We start from the raw sequence: 24,366 nt of genomic DNA on the forward strand, positions 1-24,366 counted from the left end.
GATTTTTTTTTAGAAATGGCCAAAGCTAAACATAAAAATTCAATTTGATACATAGTCAGTCTCAGTCCTAAAGCAATCAGAGGCTGGTGGGGTGGTAGGCGAGGACAAGGGAAATCCTATTCTTGTTGTGTATGGGGGGGGGGGCAGAGGGGGTCAGGACAGCTATGTGGGCAATGAAGAATATGCAGATGAGGGCTGAGTTGATCGTAGTGGAAGCAAAGATAGGTGGAAAAGGAAAGATTTCAGCAAAAATACTTTTATATCAAAATAAACTTTTACATTGCTTTACTATTTAATTTCTAAGTCATTGAAACATTTTAAGCCTTTATTAATTATTTTCATTTATTAATTTTGGTGGGGGGAGGGAATGTGGGTACTGCTGGCAAGGCAAGACTTTATGGCCCTTCCCCAATTGGCCTTTAGAAGATGCCTTGAACCAAGGCTGGCAAAGATGCTGCTTCGAGGTCAGGAGGACTAGGACCAAGAGCAAGTGATAGTGAAACTCAGGCAATACATTTTCAAGTTGGGGTGAATTGTGATTTTGAAGGGAACTTGCAGGAGGTGGTGTTTTTGAGTGACTATTGGTTTGTACTTTTCTCTTTGGTCCTGAAGACCACGGAATTGAGAGTTGTATCAGAATAGTGAAGGTGAGTAACTGTAGTGCATTTGGGAGAAGGTATAGCAGTGGGTCTCAACCTTTTTCTTTCCACTCACATACCACTTTAAGTAATCCCTGTACCATTGGTGCTCCGTCATTAGTAAGGGATTACTTAAGGTGGCATGTGAGTGGGAAGGTAAGGCTGAAAGTCACTGCTCTAGACCCAATTGTTACTGAAAAATTTTGCTTGAGAAAAATTATCATTAGCCCATTTCTTTTGGAGTTATGAAACTGTGCACATAATTAGTCCATTAGGTACGATTAAAAAGTGGTTTTCAATTTTTTTCTTTCCACCCACATACCACCTTTAGCAATCCCTTACTAATCACAGAGCACCTAAGGCATAAGGATTACTTAACATGGTATGTGAGTAGAAAGAAAAAGGTTGAGAACCACTAGAGTAGAGTCTGCAACTACTTAATGTTGATGGTGAAAGGCTAATTGTTGATGGTGTGCTAATCATGCCTGCTACTTTTTCCTGTGTAATGGCAAGTTTATCACAAAGTTTTGGAGCAATATTAATCCAGGCAAATAGAATGATAACATTGCTAACTTGAAAATGTTGGAAAGTTGAGATGTCAGGAGGTGATAACAGGAAAGGTGATCTAGCTTCTGACCTGCTCTAATAGACATTTGCTTTAGGTGGCTGGATCAGTAAAATTTCTGGTCAACTGGCTATGTTTCTGTTAGTTGTAAGAAATATTGCCTGGTTATTTTGCTGTAATGTATAATTGTAATCCAACTACATCATTAGGCTCTCACTTCAATTTTGATGCATTCGGTGCTGCATGTCCTTCAACACTACTATTGAAGCAACATTAATCACCTGACCTGATGGGCATGTTAAAGAGAGTATGAATTGTTGTGGTGACTGTCAGACTAAGTCTCTTTATTAGAACTAGGAAAGAGAAATAAGTTGGACCAGGAGAAAGGAGGATGATTACCACCACCCGCACCCTAGCCCCCAACCACCCTTCTAACCAGGAGAATTAAGGTATTGAAATAGGTAACAACTCTGTCATTTCCTTATTCCCCAGAAGTGAATATATTTCATCAGTCTTTCTGGTAGAAGATGCAACAAACATTCCATGATGTTGAGGAGTGGTTAAGAGAGAACAATATCTCTAGAGAATTAGTAAAAATTGGGAGTCTTTGGAACTCCTTGCTACTGAGAGCTGTGGAGAACAGTCTTTTTGAATATTGAAGACTTGGGTAGACATGATCAAATGTCTATGAGTACAGTAACTTGCCAACCAACCGTTGGCACTCAAATCCACAGCGATGAAGTATTTTCAGAGGCTGGTGTTCAAGCAAATTAGCCCCTGCTTTACGAGCATCATGGATCCGTTCTAATTCACTAACCAAAAGGCAGATGCCACCTCACTGGCACTGCACAAAACTCTGGAACACCAGGACAGCAAAGATGAATACATCAGGATGTCGTATACTGACTACATTTCATCATTCAACACCATCATCTCCTCAAAATCCATCAGCAAGTGCCAAAACTTTGGCCTCAATACCCTCTTGAGTAATTGGATCCTGGATTTACTCACCTCCAGACCCCAATCAGTGTGGATTGGCAAGAACATTTTCTCCACAATCTCCATCAGCACTGAAACACCAGAGGGCTGCATACTTAGCCCACTGCTCTACTTGCTTTACACTCATGACTGAATATTTTCCCCTCTATTGAACAATTTGTTTACATTTCTTCCTTTGCTTACATTATCTCTCCGTTGTATATGTATCTTTTTTTTCTTGAGTATATTTCACAATTATCAATAATTCTGACAGGAAATAGAATCTCAGAGTTGTATGTGATGTCATGTCTGTATTCTTAGAAATAATGTGAATGAATTTGAACTTAATGAGTGTGTAAAGTAAGAGTTAGTGGAAAAGGGAACTTTGAGTTGAACAATATTTGATCAACTATCTATTGAATGATGAAGGATGAATGGCCTACTTGTTTTCTTATCCTTGTCCTATAGAGTGGGTTTGGAGAAACAATTAGATCAGACTGAGTAAGGATGAGGTAAGTTTCTTTCTCTGAAGGATGTTTAACCAGTTTATTTTTCCCCTCTGGCAATCAAATAGTTTTTGTGATTATTATTCTAGAGGCGATTTGTTTTCCAATTTGCAGATGATTAACTGGATTTAAGTTCCACACCTGCTGTGGTGCAGTTTGATCTCAGGCCTCCAGACAATTTGTGCTGCCTTTGGGTTATGAATCTTGTAAATAAACTGCAGCCTGACCACTGTACTGCCATATAATTCTTGTCAATTTATTTTCTGGTTCTCTGGGAGAGATTTTGTATGTCAAATTGAATTTGGTGAGCATTTGCTAAAGAGACTGTGGAACATAGGTGGTTTAAAAAGCCAAATGAAATCAAGATTTTACTCCATGAATTGTCACCTTGTGGTGATGGAGAAGGTCCTGTGATCCTGAGAGTGATGCCATCTGGCGCTATGCTCCTGGAAGGGTCACCCATGCGGTATGGTTGAGGGTGATGTCCCTGATAAAGAACAATCCAATCAAACCCTCAGTGGTGGAACAGGTGGACAAAGTTAGTCTGAACTCAATGACTGTGAAGGCAGCAGCAAATCCATCAGCTCCAATTGTCATGGCTTTCATGTTATTGGAATTAGTGGGTTGATTTGTACTTCTTGGAGTGCAACATCGCGTACACGTTAAACAAATACATGCACAGGCATCTTCGCTCTGTGGATCAGTGGAATGAAGGCCATCATCCTCTACTATAGGCACGAAAATCAAGAATGACATTTTGCAAGATAAATAATTATAAGTAGGTCAGAAAAATGACATCGTTAACATGATTGTGTACTGCATTGTTACATTTATGAGCCCAATACATGTAAAATAAGCCTGGTGAGAAAATAGTGACCTGTAATTCCATATGATTATCTCAGTTTCAATCTCATATTAAAATTTTAATTCCCCATAGGAGTAGTGGATGTCTGGAACAAGACGCCAGCTGAATTTTAACATTTAAGAAAAACTTGGGCAGATAATTGGATGGGTGGGGATTGGAAGGATATGGGCTGGGTGCATGTCATTGAGGCTAGGCAGAATAATAATTCAGCACAGACTAGAAGGGCTGAATGACCTGTTACTGGGCTATAATGTTCCATTGTTCTATGAGGATTTGATCATAAATGGTCATTTAGCAATCCTGATCAGAGGGGTTAACTCATTCCATTTCCCATGAAGCAATGGCAATGGATGTATCAGATCAAGCAGGTTCAAGAGGGATGGACAGGTCTTTTGCTTCCAGCAAACTGAAACAATTTCAACTGGTTGCCAGCTGGCTCGAAATCAGCACTCCATGGGGTAATATTTAAAAAAAAGAGTTGCCACATTTTCTTTGTGAGAAATCACAAGGCATCAATAGATCTGCAGCTAAGCAAATCTAACATTTGACATGAGGAAGTTCATGCATCTCCTCATTTAACAGTCACTTGAAGTTTATTCGGGGAAGAAAGGCAGAAAAATATTGCTTTGAGTATATTGGTTTGAAACCAAAATAGAAATCTGAATTTCACCCTAGGGAGTTGTTGCCTGTTTATAATAAATACATGAAAGTTGAGAAATAAATAAATGGGGAGAAATTATATGAGAAACGTATTAATTGTGTTTTCTTTGATAATATGATTGATTCTGTGGCTTCATTAAAAAAATATTTCATTGACAATGAGAGTAGTGAACTTGGCAAAGAGAAATCAAACGGAGATCTTGACTCAATCTTCATTGCCATTGGCTCTTTGAATAAAACATTACCTGACTATTATCCCACTATTTTTCTTCCACTGTAACTGACTACACAATGATGTAACACAATTTCCCTTCATTTTAATTTATATTGACCCTTGGAGGAAAGTTAAGGCCAGCATTAATTGTGCAACATTCTGTAAAACTCTTGTTGAATCACAATCCTGGATCACACTAGAGAAAATATTTTCTTTGCAACATTGGTTGCGGTAGTTCCTCAGAGAGGAGCCACTTTTTCCAAATATGAGGTGGAAAGAAAAACCCAAAGAGACTATAAGGATGAACATTTGGTTTCTTTAGATAGAAGAGGTTTAATGATAGTCTAATAAAAGATGTGGTCTGATTGGAAAGAAACACTTAGATTCAGGGGAAATTTTCCTTCCCTCAGATGCTCACTATGTCAAGTTAATTATCATATGATTGAACATGCATAACCAGATGAAATTGTGTTTCAGTGCACACACACAACAATAATCAAAAATCAGATATATTTAAATATTTGGAAATATTTGCTTGGTTACAAGATACTGTTTATCAATCTCACAGCCAGTGAGAATAAACTATTACAGGTGGATCACTGGAGGCTGACTTGTGACCTGAGAGCAATTTATAAAATGATGAGAAGTGTTGAAAGGGATGATGGTCAGAATCTTTTGCCCAGGGTAAAAATATTCCAAAATAGAGGACCCGTGATTCAGGTGGGGGTGGGGTTACACATTGATAACTGCCTGAAATGGAATTGAGTTGGAGGCAAATAAAATTGCAGCATTAAAAAATGCAATATCTGTGATAAATTGATTACAAGTTGTAGCCTTGGGATTAAGGATGAATTCCATTTCAGATCTACAGGTCTCAGATGACTCATGGGCCCTGCAGACTCAGCCACAAGCGGGAATTGCATGCCTGATGAAGTCGGTGACTGGATAGTACGCGTGTTCCATTCATTGAGCTTTGACTTGCTCCCAGTAAAGGAAATCATGGTTGTCAAAGTTACTTTTCCTTTATTACTCTTCAAGAACCTGTTTCATATAAAGCAGATGTGATTTTACTCATTGTGCAGGAGAACTTTCTTGAATCATTTTCTCTTCCCATCAGGTACTTCCTTGCCATGATGTTGTCCAAAGAATTCCCATTTTTTGAGAATCTAGAGTCAAGAATGTGAATAATATCGCACTCTAATCAGAATTGCCAGAGTGCAATGAGTCTTAATGCTGGAGGTATTGGTCTTTGAGCAATCCCTGTCATTGGGCCACTTGCCCTGCCACTAATCAGAGGATTTCGCAGAGGCAAGGTTGGTGGTATCTGCCTTGAACTTTGAAGGGTCAGTGAAAGTCGTCCATGATTCAGAAACAAAAACAATAGACATTACTGTCTATTGTACCATGAGGTCTAAGCTGGGTATGAGAAATTGATCTTTAGATACTCTCTTCTTCAGATGCTCAGAGGCTATTTTAACATTTAGAAGGCAATATTAGATTTCTTCATTAAGGTCTGCATTGAAAGAGCAATGTGAAATATGGAAAGTGGTTCAGGTTTCCCAAGATATCATTGTGGAACTTCATTATAGAGGAGGATAAATTATATATTTATAGGTGTTTAAAATATGCCTCTGTCTTTGCTTAGCAGTCAGGAATAACTTTGAACTTAGTCTCCCAATGTACACATTGACAAAAATATCTTTGTTTTAGCTGTGCAATGATGGAGGTTGGTGCAGTTTTCATTCAAGAATAGAAGCTTTCCAATGGCAGACATCCTTCTGTGGTCACCACAATGAACTTCTCTTGAAAATATTTATAATTATGCCATCTCTGAGGATCCTACCATGCTCTTCATCTTCCCAATTGTGGATGATATTTTATGAATTTGTCAGCAATGCTCATCTCAGCCAAGTTTTAGAACTTCATTAACGATACCTTTATGAATTGACCTTTATTTTTCAGTTGATGTGTGGCATTTTTGGCTTCTTGTTCTTGGATAAAGATGAAGGGGTTTGTCAAATTGTGTTCCAATTGCATATTTGTTTTTCCCTGATACTCTCAGCAAGGTATTTCCTTTAGCAGAATTCAACAAGGATTTTATCTGAAGGCAGCACATTTACTTGTGGCATTTTTGGCTTCTTCTTGCCTTGGATAGAGATGAAGGGCTTTGCAAATTGTCTGTTCCAATTGCATATTTGTCTTTCCCTGATACTCTCAGCAAGGTATTTCCTTTAGCAGAATTCAACAAGGATTTTATCTGAAGGCAGCACATTTACTTGTGGCATTTTTGGCTTCTTCTTGCCTTGGATAGAGATGAAGGGCTTTGCAAATTGTCTGTTCCAATTGCATATTTGTCTTTCCCTGATACTCTCAGCAAGGTTGTTCCTTTAGCAGAATTCAACAAGGATTTTATCTGAAGGCAGCACATTTACTTGTGGCATTTTTGGCTTCTTCTTGCCTTGGATAGAGATGAAGGGCTTTGCAAATTGTCTGTTCCAATTGCATATTTGTCTTTCCCTGATACTCTCAGCAAGATTGTTCCTGTAACAGAGTTCAATAGGGATTTTATCCGAAGGCTGTAGCTGGCAATTGTTCTCAGGTGACTCAGGCAGTTGGATTTGAAAAGCTTACATCAGGAAGCTGATTGGACAATAGAAATCAAGTGATCCAGGGAAATTGTGACACAGGATGGTATTAATTCACTTCAACTCAGCAGACAAGAGAGATGGTGCTTTTTTTTTTGACTGGAGTTGCACACAGTATACGCAGCAGTGAGTTGGAAATTTACAATTAACTAGCTTTTTTTTTCTCCATTCCCCTGTTTGAGCCATGGGCAACCCTGTCACTGGTGGAGGTTGTGCACAGGTTCTGTGATCAGCAAGTTTCTGGGTTTCTTGCACACTTAATAATAATGGTCATGATGGTTAATAATCTGAAAAATATGGTGGGCTTCAAGATGGTTCAGATACTAAGGACACTAATAACTCCTTTAGGGATGGTCTGTTTGTCTATGAGCCATTAACAGATCAGACTTTCAGAACTCCAGTATTGATTTTTTTATAGACTTGAGGCAATATTTCCATTTCTATTTTGCTTTGGGGTCAGGCAGAGGACCATAGCACTGAATGAGAACATTATAATTTTCAAGATTATTTTATTATCATGTAGAAAATGTGATATTACTTGAAATTTCCTTTAACCTACCATAAGGCAAAAAAGATTCACTGTCAGCATAAGATTCCTAGCAGCCCCTACAATCAGAGAAAGGAAAGTAAAAGAGAATTCCCCCCCCACCCCCACCCAGAGTCATTGAGTGGCCATGGATTCACCTCTACCACTCCTGCAGCCTCCGCAGCCACACAGCCTTAAGTCCAAACCATAAGCAACCCGAGCTCCAGCTGCAAAATCTGACGTGAGCAGGAAGCCTCCACACGCTCGGCAGCTTTTTGCATCTTGGTTCCAATACCTGGTAATCCTTCAGCCAGTCACCAGCAGCCTTCAGCCTATGTGGGTTCCTCACCTTGAGTCACCAATAGCCTGCCACCTGTCTGTTCTTCAGTCTCAGAGCCCCTTGCTGGTCTGTCATCGTGGTCACTAACCCTAGGGTTATCTTTCTCAAATAGGGTGGTTTCCCTAGTTTTTTGGTGCCTTGCACTCATCCTCTGCTTCCCTGGAATCTGCAACCCCTTCTGGCTGCTTGCATACATAGTGCCCAGACATAGGATTTTGAAATAAATCATCATTTTGCATAATCATCTGGAATTGTTGAAATGCGAAGCTCAAAGTCACAATTCCCAGTGACTGCATTGGTGATGTTGCAATGAGGACTTGTCTTTAGTTCTCTCATGCAAAATATAGGTCTGAATTGCATTTAAAGAAACACATTAAAGGGAAAAGGTCCTTCAGCTGATTGAGTCCATGCACCAACTGTGAGTCACCAATTTTACACAAATCCAGCATTAATCCCAGTTTCAAAAATATCCCCACATTCTTTTCTACTGTACCACCCTCAATTCTTTCTTTTTTCTCCAGAGCATTTGGGCAATTTACAATGGTGAATTAACCTCCCAATCTGCATGTTTTTGGGATTTGGAAGAAAACCCATGCTGTCACAGGGAGAACATACAAGCTCCAGAGACAGGCCCCAAGGTCAGGGCTGAGCCCAGATCTCTGCACAGCAAGGCTATGACTTGACTGGCTGCCGATTTATTTGAGTGTTCTTGCCCTTTAATAAGAGAACAGTTGAAACTTTGGGGGAAAATGCTGCACATCCAGGGTTTCTCTGGTTATGGCAGATGAATGGACCATATTCCAAAGAAAGTACTTGCAAATTATCTTAAGGATAAAAACTTTTGTTGGGGGAAAAAATGCAAACATGAAACAATTCAACTCTGTCCATAATTTCCATTTTTAGAATAGAAAATAACACAATTGAGCTTTTAATTTTCTTCTCAATTTTTTGCTCTTCAAAAACAGTTCATGCATTTTGTATAGCTTGTCCTTATTGTAAATACGTGAAATTGCATTTCATGTTTCATGCAATGGAGATGGAACAGAGATTTCAATTCTTGATGTTGCAATGTTGGCCAGGTTTAAGAATTATTAAATGGTCAATATATGCACCACGATTGCTTCGACTACTTTTTCATATTTGTCTAATTGTTGTTCCATTCTTCATGTTTGTGCCTTTGGCACATGAAAAATATTTGAGAAGGAAAGCACCTTGAATCAAACTCATCAGATTGTGGTAAATTGAGACTATCTGTTATTTTAAAATATTGATTAATTGAGGATGGTTTGGAGAAAGCAGGCCCACTCTATCTTCTGAACTTTATCACAAATTAGCGGACAACATTTTCTGACATTGATTTTCTCAGTGTTCAATCTAAAATGCTTCCAGTTAAATTCTCTAATCTCACATAATTGCATTTGAGTTTACAGACACAAAGTTTGTTCATATTCTTCATTTTGTGAGTCAATTGCTCAGGTGAAATTATAAGCACTTCTTGGATCTTAACGCAAATAGAACATTTCTTAAGTACAATATTGCCTACTTCAATTCCGGCCATTGAGACCCATGCTGCCCAATTAACCTGCAATCCTGTAGGTTTTGGAGGGTTGGGAGGAAACTGGTGCACGAGAGAAACCCACACAAGTCATGGGGAGAATGTCTGAATACCTTACAAACAGTGCTGTTTTTGAACCTGGGTCGCTGGCACTGCAATAGAGTTGCACCACTAGCTAACTATGCTGTCCTTGTTAGGACAACTATTACCCTGTTAGTCCAGAGAGGGAAAAAAAAAACTTTTTAATATATATTCTTCCTTTCATAATAGCTAAGAGGATGGATGTGTTATCAGGGAATGGAGTATAATTGTGATGCATGGATGATACACAGAAACTGGTCTTTCTGCTCAACTCATTTATGACAATCAAGTTTTCAATCTGAATTAATTTCATTAGCCTGAACTTGGCTTATTAAAGCTTCCCTATCAATGTATCAGACCAAATGTATTATACTTGGTCCCCTCCACCACTACTGGTTTCCTCACTCCCTTGCCTGAAACCTTTGCCCTTCAGTTTTATACTGACCTACACTCGGAACTATTTACTCATCCGTGACCCTCACGACTTGTTTACTTGAATCCCTTAAATTTGAAAACTGTTATAGTCCAAGGCATCTTCACTGATCAAGTGTAGAAATAGATGTTTTCCATTTTTCATCAGTTTCTCCTGCTCCAGCAGCCTCTAAATAAATGTTGAATAGCTGTTGGAAGCGTTTCTAATTATCAGTTAGATTGCTGGTGAACGAAATCGGTGTGGGAAACTTAACTTTATCCATGACTGGATCTCTTGTCTTTGTGCACACTTCTGACACCACGTTATGTTTGTCTTTGAAGAAGAACAACCTTGCATGGTTTTAACATTTAAACAACTTTCTTTTGGAACTGCTTGAACCAACAACACACACGACTTCTGTCATAATCTACTTTTTGCTCCCGCGCCAACCGCACACACTGCCTACTGGAAAATATAGTTCTTAACGCACTTCCCTTCTCCACCTGTGACCGCCTGCCTTTGGAACCACACACCCCAACACTTATTTGGACACCTGCCAACATTTTTTCCATACGTTGATAAAGGGCTCAAGCCAGAAATGCTGGTTATGTATCTTTATCTTTGCTATATAAAGGACACTGTTTCCGCAAAGCAGGACGTCAAGCGCTGAAGAGCTGGCTCTGAATGGGCAACTAAAGCGGCATCGTCTGCAAAGAGTAGTTCACGGACAAGTTTCTCTTGTGTCTTGGTGTGAGCTTGCAGGCGCCTCAGATTGAAGAGGCTGCCATCCGTGCGGTACCGGATGTAAACAGCGTCTTCATTGTTGGGGTCTTTCATGGCTTGGTTCAGCATCATGCTGAAGAAGATTGAAAAGAGGGTTGGTGCGAGAACACAGCCTTGCTTCACTCCATTGTTAATGGAGAAGGGTTCAGAGAGCTCATTGCTGTATCTGACCCGACCTTGTTGGCCTGGAAGTCAGCCTGAAGAAAACTGAGGTCCTCCATCAGTCAGCTCCCCACCATGACTACCAGCCCCCCCACATCTCCATCGGGCACACAAAACTCAAAACGGTCAACCAGTTTACCTATCTCGGCTGCACCATTTCATCAGATGCAAGGATCGACAATGAGATAGACAACAGACTCGCCAAGGCAAATAGCGCCTTTGGAAGACTACACAAAAGAGTCTGGAAAAACACCCAACTGAAAAACCTCACAAAGATAAGCATATACAGAGCCGTTGTCATACCCACACTCCTGTTCGGCTCCGAATCATGGGTCCTCTACCGGCATCACCTACGGCTCCTAGAACGCTTCCACCAGCATTGTCTCCGCTCCATCCTCAACATCCATTGGAGTGCTTTCATCCCTAACGTCGAAGTACTCGAGATGGCAGAGGTCGACAGCATAGAGTCCACGCTGCTGAAGATCCAGCTGCGCTGGGTGGGTCACGTCTCCAGAATGGAGGACCATCGCCTTCCCAAGATCGTGTTATATGGCGAGCTCTTCACTGGCCACCGTGACAGAGGTGCACCAAAGAAAAGGTACAAGGACTGCCTAAAGAAATCCCTTGGTGCCTGCCACATTGACCACCGCCAGTGGGCTGATATCGCCTCAAACCGTGCATCTTGGCGCCTCACAATTTGGCGGGCAGCAACCTCCTTTGAAGAAGACCGCAGAGCCCACCTCACTGACAAAAGGCAAAGGAGGAAAAACCCAACACCCAACCCCAACCAACCAATTTTCCCCTGCAGCCGCTGCAACCTTGTCTGCCTGTCCCGCATCGGACTGGTCAGCCACAAACGAGCCTGCAGCTGACGTGGACTTTTACCCCCTCCATAAATCTTCGTCCGCGAAGCCAAGCCAAAGAAGATAAAGGACACTGTTTAACCTGCTGAATTTCTCCAGCATTGTGTTTTTACTTCCACTGATGAAATTTTGCATTTAGAAATTGTCAAACATCGAAGTCTTTAACTTGTTGCAAATTCTCAGATTTCCTCTGATGTTATACATTCTTGTATTGGAATGCAAATTTATTATACTTGCATTTAGGAATGCCCATTGAATCTGCACTGTCAATATTTGCAAAGTAATTTGCCACTGGAGACCTAAATAAATATCAGGAAATTTTTTTTCAGATAACTGATTTTACTTTATTTTTGCTTTGTATTAAAATATTATTATAAAATCCAATTTTTTGGTGTATTTTTTGGCTAATTTGACAAAAGGTTTGTGAGGAAGCATGGAGAACCTGGCATGGTAGAGATTTTTTAAAAATTGGTTTATGTGTAGCATTTGCACTCCATCTGACAATCCTCATCATCCCCCACCCTTCCAAAATTAATGGCATTCTATTGCACAAGATTTCTGAGCTGTGCAGGACCTCTTTTTTGATGAAATGGTTTTTGCTCAGCAAGTTTATAAAGGAGTTCTCAATTGCCTGTCTGATCATTAACATGTGTAGGTGGCTTGAAATTAGCAAAACATTGTGACATTTGGATCAATGATCTTTCTCTTTCCCACAGTATCTGTTGGAATGTTGCAGAATTCCAACAGCCATAGCATTTTGCTTTTCTTTCCAATTCTGAATTTCTCTGGAGCAACAGCTTGATGGATAATATACATTGGCATGTGATTGTGATATGACCATGGTGTAATGTACTACATTTACATTCTAAATTGGGCACTTCAGCTCATCAAAATGAGAATTTAAAAATAAAATGTAGATCAGAGACTAGTTTTTCTCAGCTCTTGATCTCTGTGGAAAATAAAACAAATTCTCTTCATTTTCTCACGAAAATCAATTCTTTAAATGAGAAGAAATTGTAAAATGAAACTATAGTTTCTCATCATGCAGTTTTCAGTAATTTGGGGATAATTTGTATTGAAATGTATTGATTCTGCTTTCTCGATCAGCTACAGTTTGGTTTATGTTACTATTACCAATTTTAAATGAGTGAACACGATTCACTTTTAAAAAAATTTCACGATTGCATCTCATATTTATTACCCTATTTTTTTTTCTAGTAAATTCCGGCCCACCCAAACATCAGCAATGCCACTTTGGAGAATTCGCTTGCAGAAATGGGAGGTGCATTCAAGAACGCTGGAAATGTGATGGAGATAATGACTGCTTCGATGGCAGTGATGAAGATACAGATATTTGCTGTAGGTTTCAGAGACATGTTTCTCAATTTGATTATCGGCTTGTAATATTTTTACTTTGTGCACAAATGTATGGGCTGAGAACTAAAATTGAAATAAAATTAGTATTTTCATTGAGAGAGAAATTTTCAGCAAGCTTTACTAATTTTTGTAGTTGATTCCCTAATTAGGTATGCCTTTTGAATGCAAGTATTGTGATTTATTATTCATCTGTTCCAATTCATCAGAAATAATTTTTGCCTTGATGACAACTGATCTGTTCTGGAAATTTAATTTTTTGAACATTTACATTTTATGGATCAAATGACAGTAGTTTTATAAGCAATGGGAAATAATCTAAATATAATGAGCAATTATTTAATGCCTGGTAAAATTCATAAATAAATCATTGAAATGTGGTTTCCCATCGTCACTGTAATGTTTCGCATTTTAATAGTGCGCTGACTATTGGTGACGAATAAAATTAGGAGAACCTGTTTAGTGAGGAAATAATTCATTATAAGTAGCTACTTCAAACCCCCCCAGACATTGCATGATTCATTGATCTGCTTGTCACAAATTCATACTGCAGTTACAAATTATATGCATTAAGATATTATTTACAGCATAAGTTTAACTGGTCCGTTACAATTATTTATTTTCAGACAACAGTACTTGCCCCGCTAATCACTTCAGATGCCCAAATAATCGCTGCATCCCTAAAAGGTGGCTTTGTGATGGAGCTAATGACTGTACCAACAATGAGGATGAATCAAATGAAACTTGTTCAGGTAATTGCCTGAGTTGTTTATCTTCTGAAGCCCTGGATGTGTGAACCTGTCCTAATTTTTTTTTTATTCTTGCCTTTCTCCTTAGTTTTCCACCTTAATTGATACAAATGGAACAGTTTTTTTTTAAATGGAGCTATTGTTGGAATTCTATGCAAGAGTTTGGTGGGTTTTCGTTCCTCATAAGATGAGCGAATTGCAAATATAAACTTAAAGACTATTTTTAAATATTTGAAAGAATAAAGCAATGTTGATTTATTACCTTTGTCCTTAAAGTAGTTTGTTTTGTGTAAAGGCCATTTATAGCACAATTTGCAATTTGTCCTAATAACATTAATCAAGGCTATATATATATTACATAAGACTTCACAAACATTTCAACAATGATAAATGATGAGCCAAATCTGGCTTTAACTTGTTCAATAGTATATTTGGGAAAGAGGGCAGACCTTTTGTTTAAAAAAAAAAGTACGATACTCATTGTGTGAAATATCCCCTTTTTTTTCTTGCCATCCTTTCCTATAATTCATGCCATGATGATTCATCAACTTTAGTCGCTGTGCAGTATTTCTTTGAAATTAATATTGTGTTTGATTAAAGGTAATATAAATAAGAAGTAACAGACGTTTTGTGACTGATAAAGCATGACTTCACCCTGGTAATTGCAATAATTAATTCTGCAACAATATGCTTATAAAATTAACATAACTCTCCATTTTAAATGAATACCTATAACCTTAAAGGTTCAATCATGATTCATTGCAATGGTATTCATTATTGTCCTTAATTTCAAGCATTTTTTTAAAAGTAGTTTCATTGCAATTATACATTGCAATTTGGGTTGTTAAGCTGCTAAAACTCCTGACAGAACCAAAGAAGTGGATTCATCCCTGACCTGTGTGGAGACTGCACATTCTCCCCATGGCTTTCCTCCAAGGGCTCCCTTTGTCCCTTGTCCCAAAGATGCGTGGGCTTTAGGTTAATTGGTCAGTTGAATCTTCAGGAGTTGGAATGAGGTGAGACTTTTTTTTAAAAAAGCTATTACTATAACATAAGAGTAAAATTAAGGATTGACAGTGGGTGCAGACTCAATGGTCTGAAGGTCTTGGTTTTGAATGGTCTTTCTTTGACTCTCCTATGATGTTTGAACATTAAATATTACAGTAAACAAATATGCAGCACTTAGGAAGAATAAAATCAGTGTTTTGTCTGCTGTAAAATGTCCACATTTGCTTAGAAACACAGAGCCATGGAAAATTACAGCAACAAACAGCTACTTGGCCCATCGTGTACTTGTTGAATTAATTATTCCTCAATCATTTGACCTGCACCTGGACCATAGCCCTACATACCACTCCCATCCATGGTCCTGTCCAATCTATTTTGGCCCACAAGGTCATGCTGCCCAATTGTGCCTAATTGACCTACACTCCCATTGCATTTTGAAAGGTGGGAGTGTCTTGGGTAAACTTGTACCTCTCATTTTGTTCGTTTTAGATTGGTCACAGTGTTTGAGCTACCGAAAGAAAATAGACACACGCACCGAGAGCAGTTCAGTTTATACAAATGTTTGTTACAAATTCAAAAGCTGATTTCAAACTACAATATGCAAGCCCTTCCCAATTATACTTATCAACTCCTGGACTGGTCCCAACTGCTGAAGCGAGGCAACGACCGCACACTTGTAGTAGTTGTCGGGGCGCCGGTAGCAGCTTCTCCACCTCCCCTGACCGGGACGTTGGCTGGACTCCAGAAGTTCTTCTTCTTCTTGCTGAGAGATGTTGCCACCTCTCGGAGAGTCTCCCCCTTCAGCAGTGGGACCATGCCTTATATTACCCAAAAACTGCTTACCCAAGCACCTATTCCCAGCACAGCAAGAAAGATAAGCAAGCAAGCTAGCATGCTAGGTTAATTAACGAATAACATAATTTTCAGCTTATCATTTTTAATACAATGGTTTATTCTATATCAAGGCTAGGTCTCTGACAGTCTGTGACCAGAACAAGCAGGAAGATTAAAAGTTCTTGGTACACAGATGTCCTTTCGTCAGATAACAGCATCTCTGGCCCCTTGGTGGAATTTAGCTTATGTCTGCTGAGTCTAAAAACAATTAGGTTCTCAGCCTTGCAGAACCCAAAGTTGCAAGTTTAAAAAAAAAAGGTTCTCAGCTCTGCAGAAGCAAGAGCTGGAAATTAAGAAAAAACAGGTTAAAAAATAGGTTAGAATCTTCCATTACAGGGAGGAAACCAGAGAACATGGGGAAAGCCCACGCAGATATGGCAATAATCTGCAAACTACTTACAGACAGCACTGGATACAAATCTTGGTCCCTGGCACTGTAACAGTGTTGCGCTAAGTGCTACACGAACCATGCCATCGAAAACCACCTACACTCATTCTACCTCAGAGTGAAGAGGTTCCTCCTCTTGTTAGAATGTAGAACACTAGAACACAGTACAGGCACTTCAGCCGATGATGTTGTGCTGACCAATGTAAACCAACTCCACAACAATCTAATGTTTCCCTACCTTGCACTCCTAACCCTCTATTTGCGTTGCAAAGAGAGTTCCTGTTAAACATGTCTCCTTTCACTCGTAATCCATGTCCTCACTCACCCAACCTTAGTGGGTAAAACATGTTTGCATTAATCTTATTTAAGCACCTTTTAATTTTTATAATAGGCCAGCAAACCAGTTTTGAAGGAATGCTATCTGTAATGAGTTTATGCATTTTTGCTGTGTCTCCCACCCTTCAAAATCATACAGGGATTGTATGTTAATTGGGGTATTTGCAGAACATGGGCTTGAGGGCCAGAAGGGCCTGCTCCTGCGCTGTGCATCTAAATTTAAATTTAAAGAAAACTATTAAATCTCTTGTCATTCTTGGATGCTCCATGGAGTAAAGTCCTGACCTCGTCAACCTTTCCCCGCAACTCGTCTATTCAAATCTCAGCAACATTGAAAGAGTGCAGAGAACATTTATAACAATCATATTCTCATGTTTCCTGCAGGTAGATTACCAACACTACATGCACTATTCCAAATTTGGTTTTATATTATTTCAACAAACTATCCCAACTCCTGTACTCAATACTTGGATTTATGATTGCCAATGTTCCAAACACATTTTTTGTGATCTGATATACCTGTGACAACACTTTAAAAAAATATGTATCTTCATTCCCAGATTCCTGTATATTACAACAGATTGCAGTTTCATTTACTACCCTCATTTGTCATCCGAAAGTGCAACACCTCAGACTTGTCTGCACTAAATTCTATCAGTGATTTTGCAGCTCATTTGTTCAGCTGGTCCAGTTGCCGCTGCAACCTTTGAAAGCCTTCCTCGTTGTCCAGTATGGCCTCAATTTTGTATCATCTGTAAATATGCTAATCCAATTTACTGCATTATTATTCAGATCACTGATTATAGATGACAAACTACAGAGGACCCAGCACCGGTCCCTGAGGCACACTGCGAGTCACAGTTAGAGAGGAGAATTCCACTACAACTCTCTGGATTCTCCAACAAAACCATACAATTTAATTTGCTACCTCTTCCTGGTTGCCAAATGACTGAAGCTTATTGATCAGCCTTCCATGAGGGATCTTGACAATGGCTTTATGGAAGACCATATAGACAACATCCACTGCTTTTCCTTTATCAGCTTTCCTCGTATGCTCCTTCAAAAACTCTAAGATTGGTTACACATGGTCTACCATCAACAAAGCCATGTTGACAATCCCAATCAGTCCCGGACTATCAAAATACTTGTATATCTGATCTCTTAACATACTTTCAACAACTTACCCAGTACTGATGACAATCTCACAAACCTATAATTTCCCAGATTATTCATAAAGCCTTTATTGAACAATGGCGCAGCATTATCTAATCTCTAATCCTCCAGCACTTCATCCCTGGCAGAGATGTTTTAAATAACTCTGGTTATGCCCTGTGCATTTTCAGCATTTGCCTCTTTCCAGATGCGAGGGAATATCTTATCAGACCTTTGGGATTTATCCACTCAAATTTGCCTCAAGACAGCAAGAACCTTATCCTTTGTAATCAGTATAGAATCCATAACCTCACTGGTGTTTTGCCTCTTCTTTAGTTTCTGTGCCCGTCTCTCAGGTACTGCGTAAGAGCTTCTCCCATATCATTCAGTTCCATACATAGATTTCCACTCTGGTCTTCAATAAGACCAATTTTGTTCCTTGCGATATTTTTGCTTTTCATATATCTGTAGAAGCCCTTGGAGTGACCCTTCACCTTGTCGAGCATTGACTTGAGCAATTTCTTTTAGCATTCTTGATGTCCTTGTGTTTTCTTGCATTTCTTATACTCCTCAAATAGCTCATTTGCATCCTTACTGTCTCTACCTTCTATGCACATGCATCATCTTAACCAGAGCCTCTTACCATTTGAAAGCTAAAGTTCCTTATATTTGTTAGTTTTGCCTTTAATTCTAACAAACAAGCCAACTCTGTACTCTGCAAAATTTCACCCTCCAAAATTTCACTTTTGAATGTCTCCCATTTACCAAGAACGTTTTTCTGCAGAAAACAACTTGTCCCAGCCACACATACTGGATCACTTTTGATTCTATCAAAACTGGCCTTTCTCCAAATCAAAATTCACCCTGAGGTTCAGACCTATCCCTTTTTATAATTATCTTGAAATTCATGACACTAGATCCAAAGTGTTTCCTTACATACATTTCTGTCACCTGCCCTGTTGTTCCCTGATAGGGCATCGTGGTTAGCGCAAGGCCTTTACAGTGCCAGTGATCAGTTCAGGACCTGGGTTTGAATCCTGTGCTGTCTGTAAGGAGTTTGCATTTTCTCTCCATGTCTGTGTGGGTTTTTTTCCCTCTGAGGTCTCTAGTTTCCTCCACCATTCAAAAACATACTGGGGTGTAGGTTAATAGGGTGTAAATTGGGTGACATGGAATCATGGGCCGAAATGGCCTGTATGTGTACATTTATATTAAAAAAAAGAATCCAATATTGCACACTCTATTGTTGTGGCGCTGCAACTCTCAGGAGGCATTGAACCGGCTATGTGATGACACTGTGTGATGATGCAGATTAAATCTGTTTGATTCATTCGAGAAACTGCTTGAGTGGTTATTTCATCGTGTCCAATGCAATTCCAGTGGCCACACTACATTGATTTAGGAAATTTTCTTGAACATATTTGACAAACTCTAACCCATCCAGACTTTTTCAGTAATCTCCTACTATTACAACTTTATATTTCATGTGACAATCTGCTATGTCTCTACAAATATGCTTCTCTAATTCCTGCTGACTGTTGTGTGGTCTTTCATATCCCATTAATGTGGGATTATCCTTTTTCTCATTCCTCATTTCCACTATATAACCTTGGTAGATGAGCCCTCTAACTTGCCATGTCTGAGTACTGCCATGACATTTTCCCTGCCATCATTCTCTCTTTCATCCCTCTCTCTCCATCACATCTAAAACAACAGAACATTGAGCTGCCAATCCTGCCTCTCCTGCAACCAAGTCTTAGTAACAGCCACAATGTCATAATTCCACCGACTGATTCATGTTTTAATCTCATCCTCCTTTCCTACAAGCTCCTTCCTTTGAAATAGACACAACTTAGAACATTATTCACACCATACTCAACCTTTCTTGTTCAGTCTTTGTCTGCAGGCTTAACATTTTTTATTCCACAATCATTACATTGATCTGCTTTGGTGGTCTGTTCCCCATCACCTGCACCTCTAGTTTAAACCCCCTCCCCTCTCAGAGACCATCAGTAAACATTTATACAAAGATATTGGTCCCTATCCAGTTCAGATGCTCTGGAAGAGAGTCTACTGATTCAAAAAAATTGATGTACTCCTGCCTACATCATCTTATTCACCATTTATTAAGATATATTATCCTATTTTTAGCCTCACTAATACATAGCTAGTAATCTAGAGATCACTACCCTGAAGGCCTTTCCTTTAACCTTGCACCTAACTCTCTGAATTCATTTGCACCTGTCACCCTTTCCTACCTGTGTCATTGGTCCTAACAAACATCATGACATCTGGTTCCCCAGCCACGAGAATGCTGTGGATTTGATCTGAGGGATCCCTGACCCTGGCACCTTGGAGGCAACATTCAATTTGGGAGGCTTGATCTCATCTACAGAATCTCCTATCTGTTCCCCTGATCATTGAATCCCCTGTCATCAATGCCCACGTCTTTTCCCCCCATCCTCTTCTGAGACAAATGGTCATACTCCATGTCAGAGGCCTGATTATCGTGGCTTGTCCCTGATAGGTCATTCCTATCAACAGTATACAAAACATTACACTTATCAGTAAAGGGAACAACTACAGGGTTGCCCTGCGTTGACTGCCTATTCCCTCTCCCTCACCTGATGTTCACTCAGCTCCCTCCCTTTCCTCCCTATAGAGCACGGTGAAAAAACCAAAGACTTGTTGATCCAAACCAAGGCTTTTATTAACTAAAAGACTGGAGCATATCACAAGTAGGTCGACCAGTCCAGAATGACCTGGTCTGGCAATCCTTTAAGACCTGCCAGTACTTTTCTCAGCCAATCACAGTCATCCTACACTTCAATCTGTACATATACACATTGGTGATAGAATCTGTACTATCACACTCCCACTCAGATGTGACTGCCACTCTTTAATTTCTGTGTCTCAACCTCTCTGCCTCCTGAATGATTCAGAGTCCATCCAGTCCAGTTTCCTAATGTGGTCTCTTAGGAGCTGCAGCTTGATGCATTTCTTGTAGGTGTATTGAGCAGAGACACTGGTGCCTTCCCAGATTTACCATCTTAAATAAGAAGAGCATATCACTGCCCTGGCTGCCTTTCTCACTGTTCACTCTGGGCAATTAGGAAAAGACCAAACCGGACCTTGCCTGCTCTTATCTGTGCCTCCTTTTTTTTCCCTGAAAGGCTGCCACTGCATGCACATTCTCAGCCTCTGCACCTGGAAGTCTCTTGCACCGAATCCTCTGAGTCTCCTCTCTCTCATATTAGTAGTCCCACTGTGGCTGCTCCAGATGAGCTCTTTTTATTGGCTGCTGGGTGAATCTCCCACCAGTCACTGAAACAGCTTTGTGTTTCTTTTTTTTTGTTAAATTCATCTCCATTGACTTTTGGGAATCCTTCATCCATCACCCATTGAAAGTGATGGAACAGATCAGATGGTGTGGCAGTCTTCAGTCTCTGTTAATGGAACACAAAACCCCAAGATAAATATCAAAACGAGTGCACTACTGTCCCATCTATGTTTGAGGTTCCTGCTGTGAATTTCCAGCATTTTTTTATTTATTTTGCAAGTTGGTCTTTTATCACAAGATCTCATTTGTGAGACCTTGGTTCAGTGGTGTCAAGCATAAAGAGTTTTGTGAAGCAGGATAAGGCATTAGAAGGATTTGTGGTGGCTGAGCTGGTATCAACTTGAGCAGATTGCTTGTAATGATCTGTCTTCTAATGTGAGGAAAGCAAGGTGCTTAGAGCTGGGAAGCATGAAAGACGAGTGATCCAGCATTTGCTCTCATGTTGCACGTTGTTCATTACTCTTGATGTATGTGAGTAGAGAGTGCTGAATAGCTCCACGTTGCTGTTTAATGTGTGACTTGGGTAAAAAATTATTTAATCGCAAGGGACCTGCCATTAATTTGAGATTCATCTCGTCTGTCTTGTCCCTTCATCTATCACAGCCTTGGCAATGAAATTCACTCTTTCTGCACAAAAATAATGCCACATATGTAATAGATCACACACAAAAAATGCAAGATTGGTGAACACCTGCTCCAAAAAAATGGTTGTCAACTTTTTGCCTTTGAAATGCTGAAATGCATTTCCTGGAGACAGTTATCTGCAGGCATTGCAGCTGGCACATCATTCCTGTGCTAACCACCATAAAGTCGGATTCTTGAAGTACATTTTCCATGGCAGCCACAGTACAGAAGCATTTAGGGAAAATGGCATAGGAGAAGAGATTGGCTCTCCATAATGTGTATAGAAATTCTAAAATGATGGTCTGCTCTATCGCCAGTGATTACAAGCACCTGTGAAATATAAAGGAGCCAGTGATCACTTGTTTTAGTGAAAATACATTAACATAGTAATCTGTACCAGAAAAATACAGCACAAAAACAAAATGCCACTGAAGAAATTTACATGGAAAGCAGTACTGCCTCAGTTGGGACACTTCACTGCCTGTATTGGTGATGAAATGCTGCAGAATTTGTTCCTCATGTTCTTGTGCTTTTAGAGCAACAGGTTGCATCTCTTCTGTTGATAAGATCAAAATGAGCATCATGAAGGTTAATTACATCATTACATTCACAAATAATTCCAACAAAACACCAGTCCTGCTGAATCATGCGTGATTTGCTTGTGCACAGAACTTTCACCCAAAATGAGTGGAAACGTGACAGGATGTTCTCAGTGTGTGATTTGTGAAAGTTGACACAAGCTCTAGTTGGGCTGATTTCTTGGTTTGTGTGTCTTAATTCATTCAAGAGCTGAATGGATAACTGCAGATCCTTGAAGGTCGATGCCCTTACAATTTTCTTTCTGTTGTCCCTAAACAAGTGGAAATATGTTCCTCCAGTGTTTGAAAAGCACTCCAGCGAAGATCTCTGATGTTGATCTGGTTTAAATGTTCTATCAGTGCCTAACTTTGCATTCTGTACACATGGAAATTAAACACACAAAATTCCAGATGATGAAGTATTCTTGATATGGCTTCATTTGTCTCCATTGTGATTTCACACAATCAAGAGTAAATTTGTAGTCTTGTTCATGAAAAATTAATTGCAGTATTACTGTATTTTGCCATTCCTCTTTTTACAGAAGTTATTACATTAGATGTTGCTGATAGTTAGCTATCGTTCAAATTCAGAAATATTGCACTATGGGAAGTGCAGTAGGTTATTCTCTAAATCATTATCTGTTTATTGTTTTACAAATTATCATTATGCTTGTCAAATTATCTCTTTAAAAGAAAAAAAGCACAGCCACTGACAGTATTAATGGTTAGGCACTCCTGCTTTTATCCTTTGTGTTTCAGTGCTCTTTGACATCAGAGCTGATTTATTAGGTTCAGGAAACTATTTTTCACAATGAAGCCAACTGAATACCTTGGTTCCGGTTTGTGAGAGATTTTGTTTTCCCAAAATTAAACACTGCAGTTTTACTATTTTCCAGAAGTGGAAAATCATCCTTAACGTTAGTTTCCAAAACTGGAAAATTTGTTGTGGTTTTCCATCAAAGTTTCTGCTTTGGTGGCAAGTAAACCTGATGGTTGATTGTTTTCCTTCTGTTACATCCAGCATTGAACTGTATCCACAGACCATGTAATTAAAATTTCTTCAATAAATCACTAATCGATAGATAGATTAATACATCTCCATATTGTAATAATTCATAATATTTGATAGAAAAAGCAGGAGAGGCCCTAAAATCCTGAAAACCATATTTCAATTTTAGAATATTACACCTGCTTTCATTTGAACAAATAAAAAAATCCACATTCATTTGAGATGATGATATTTGCAGGAACGTGTTAAAGAATCCAATTGGCCATCAGTGGAGATTCTTTCTCTTAAATAATTAAATTTGAATCTCAATCATTATTTCATTCATTGAATAGTAACAGAAATATTGTCACTGTGATTTGATTTTGTGGAGTTGGCTGAACATGTAATAATTTTCCCAGGATTAAGAAAAAAATATCTTCAGAATAAATAATGTCCACAGAATTAGCAGTTTAGTGCTGTTGACTGTGACTTGTATCTGGAATTCTATTGCCCTGTTGCAAATACTCTAACTGGCTTTATGTCATAGGTCATAGTCTTTATTTTAAAATCACTGAATGCCTACGAGTGTACCAAACATGAGCTGAATTCTGGTATGTTGCGCAATTCTGAAAAGTGAGGTTCTCAAGAGTACAACTTTGTGCAGAAAATTTGACAGTTAATCATGCCCCTGCAACAATTATCCTTCAAAGCCATTAACCAACTGAAGAGCCATTATATTAAGTGTCAAAGTTTGTATAATTGCATTTTGCAAATTTGTGGAGAAAATTCATAAGCATTTATTTTTGGTATCCAAGTATTGCATCATCATATCATCTCGGCCACAGTACATTAAAAGTTATTTTTCATTTAAATGGAATGATACATTAACATCACATCCTCAAGGCCCACAAAATAACCCAAAGAAGACGACATCCCATTATCATGCAGGGGCCATGACTGTCATGCCAATGAATATCAGGTTGACATTGTTGGGTATTGCCATTGCCTGACACTTGTGTGGTGTGGGGGGTAAATGGCACCCATCAGGTCGTGCCTGAATAGTGGCTGGGTCTTACTACATTTGGATGTTGACTATTTCTTTACCTTAAGCAGTAATGAATGGTAGTTTACATCCCTACTTC

General features: G+C 39.2%; 1 protein-coding gene across 14 annotated transcripts in view; it reads left to right on the forward strand.

Moving 5' to 3' along the window:
- Window positions 1-24,366, forward strand: part of LOC138761991 (low-density lipoprotein receptor-related protein 1-like) — a 1,165,126-nt gene that overhangs the window by 411,666 nt on the left and 729,094 nt on the right. For all 14 annotated transcript variants that reach the window (XR_011356692.1, XM_069935089.1, XM_069935091.1 and 11 more), the window contains 2 exons: window positions 13,012-13,152; window positions 13,794-13,919. Coding sequence is in view for 13 of the 14 variants with exons in the window: in XM_069935089.1 (XP_069791190.1) it covers window positions 13,012-13,152; window positions 13,794-13,919 (267 nt within the window). In the remaining variant the exon portion in view is untranslated. The remainder of the gene's footprint in view (window positions 1-13,011; window positions 13,153-13,793; window positions 13,920-24,366) is intronic.

The sequence above is a fragment of the Narcine bancroftii genome, chromosome 4, assembly GCF_036971445.1.
Source record: "Narcine bancroftii isolate sNarBan1 chromosome 4, sNarBan1.hap1, whole genome shotgun sequence".
Classification (NCBI taxonomy): Eukaryota; Metazoa; Chordata; class Chondrichthyes; order Torpediniformes; family Narcinidae; genus Narcine; species Narcine bancroftii.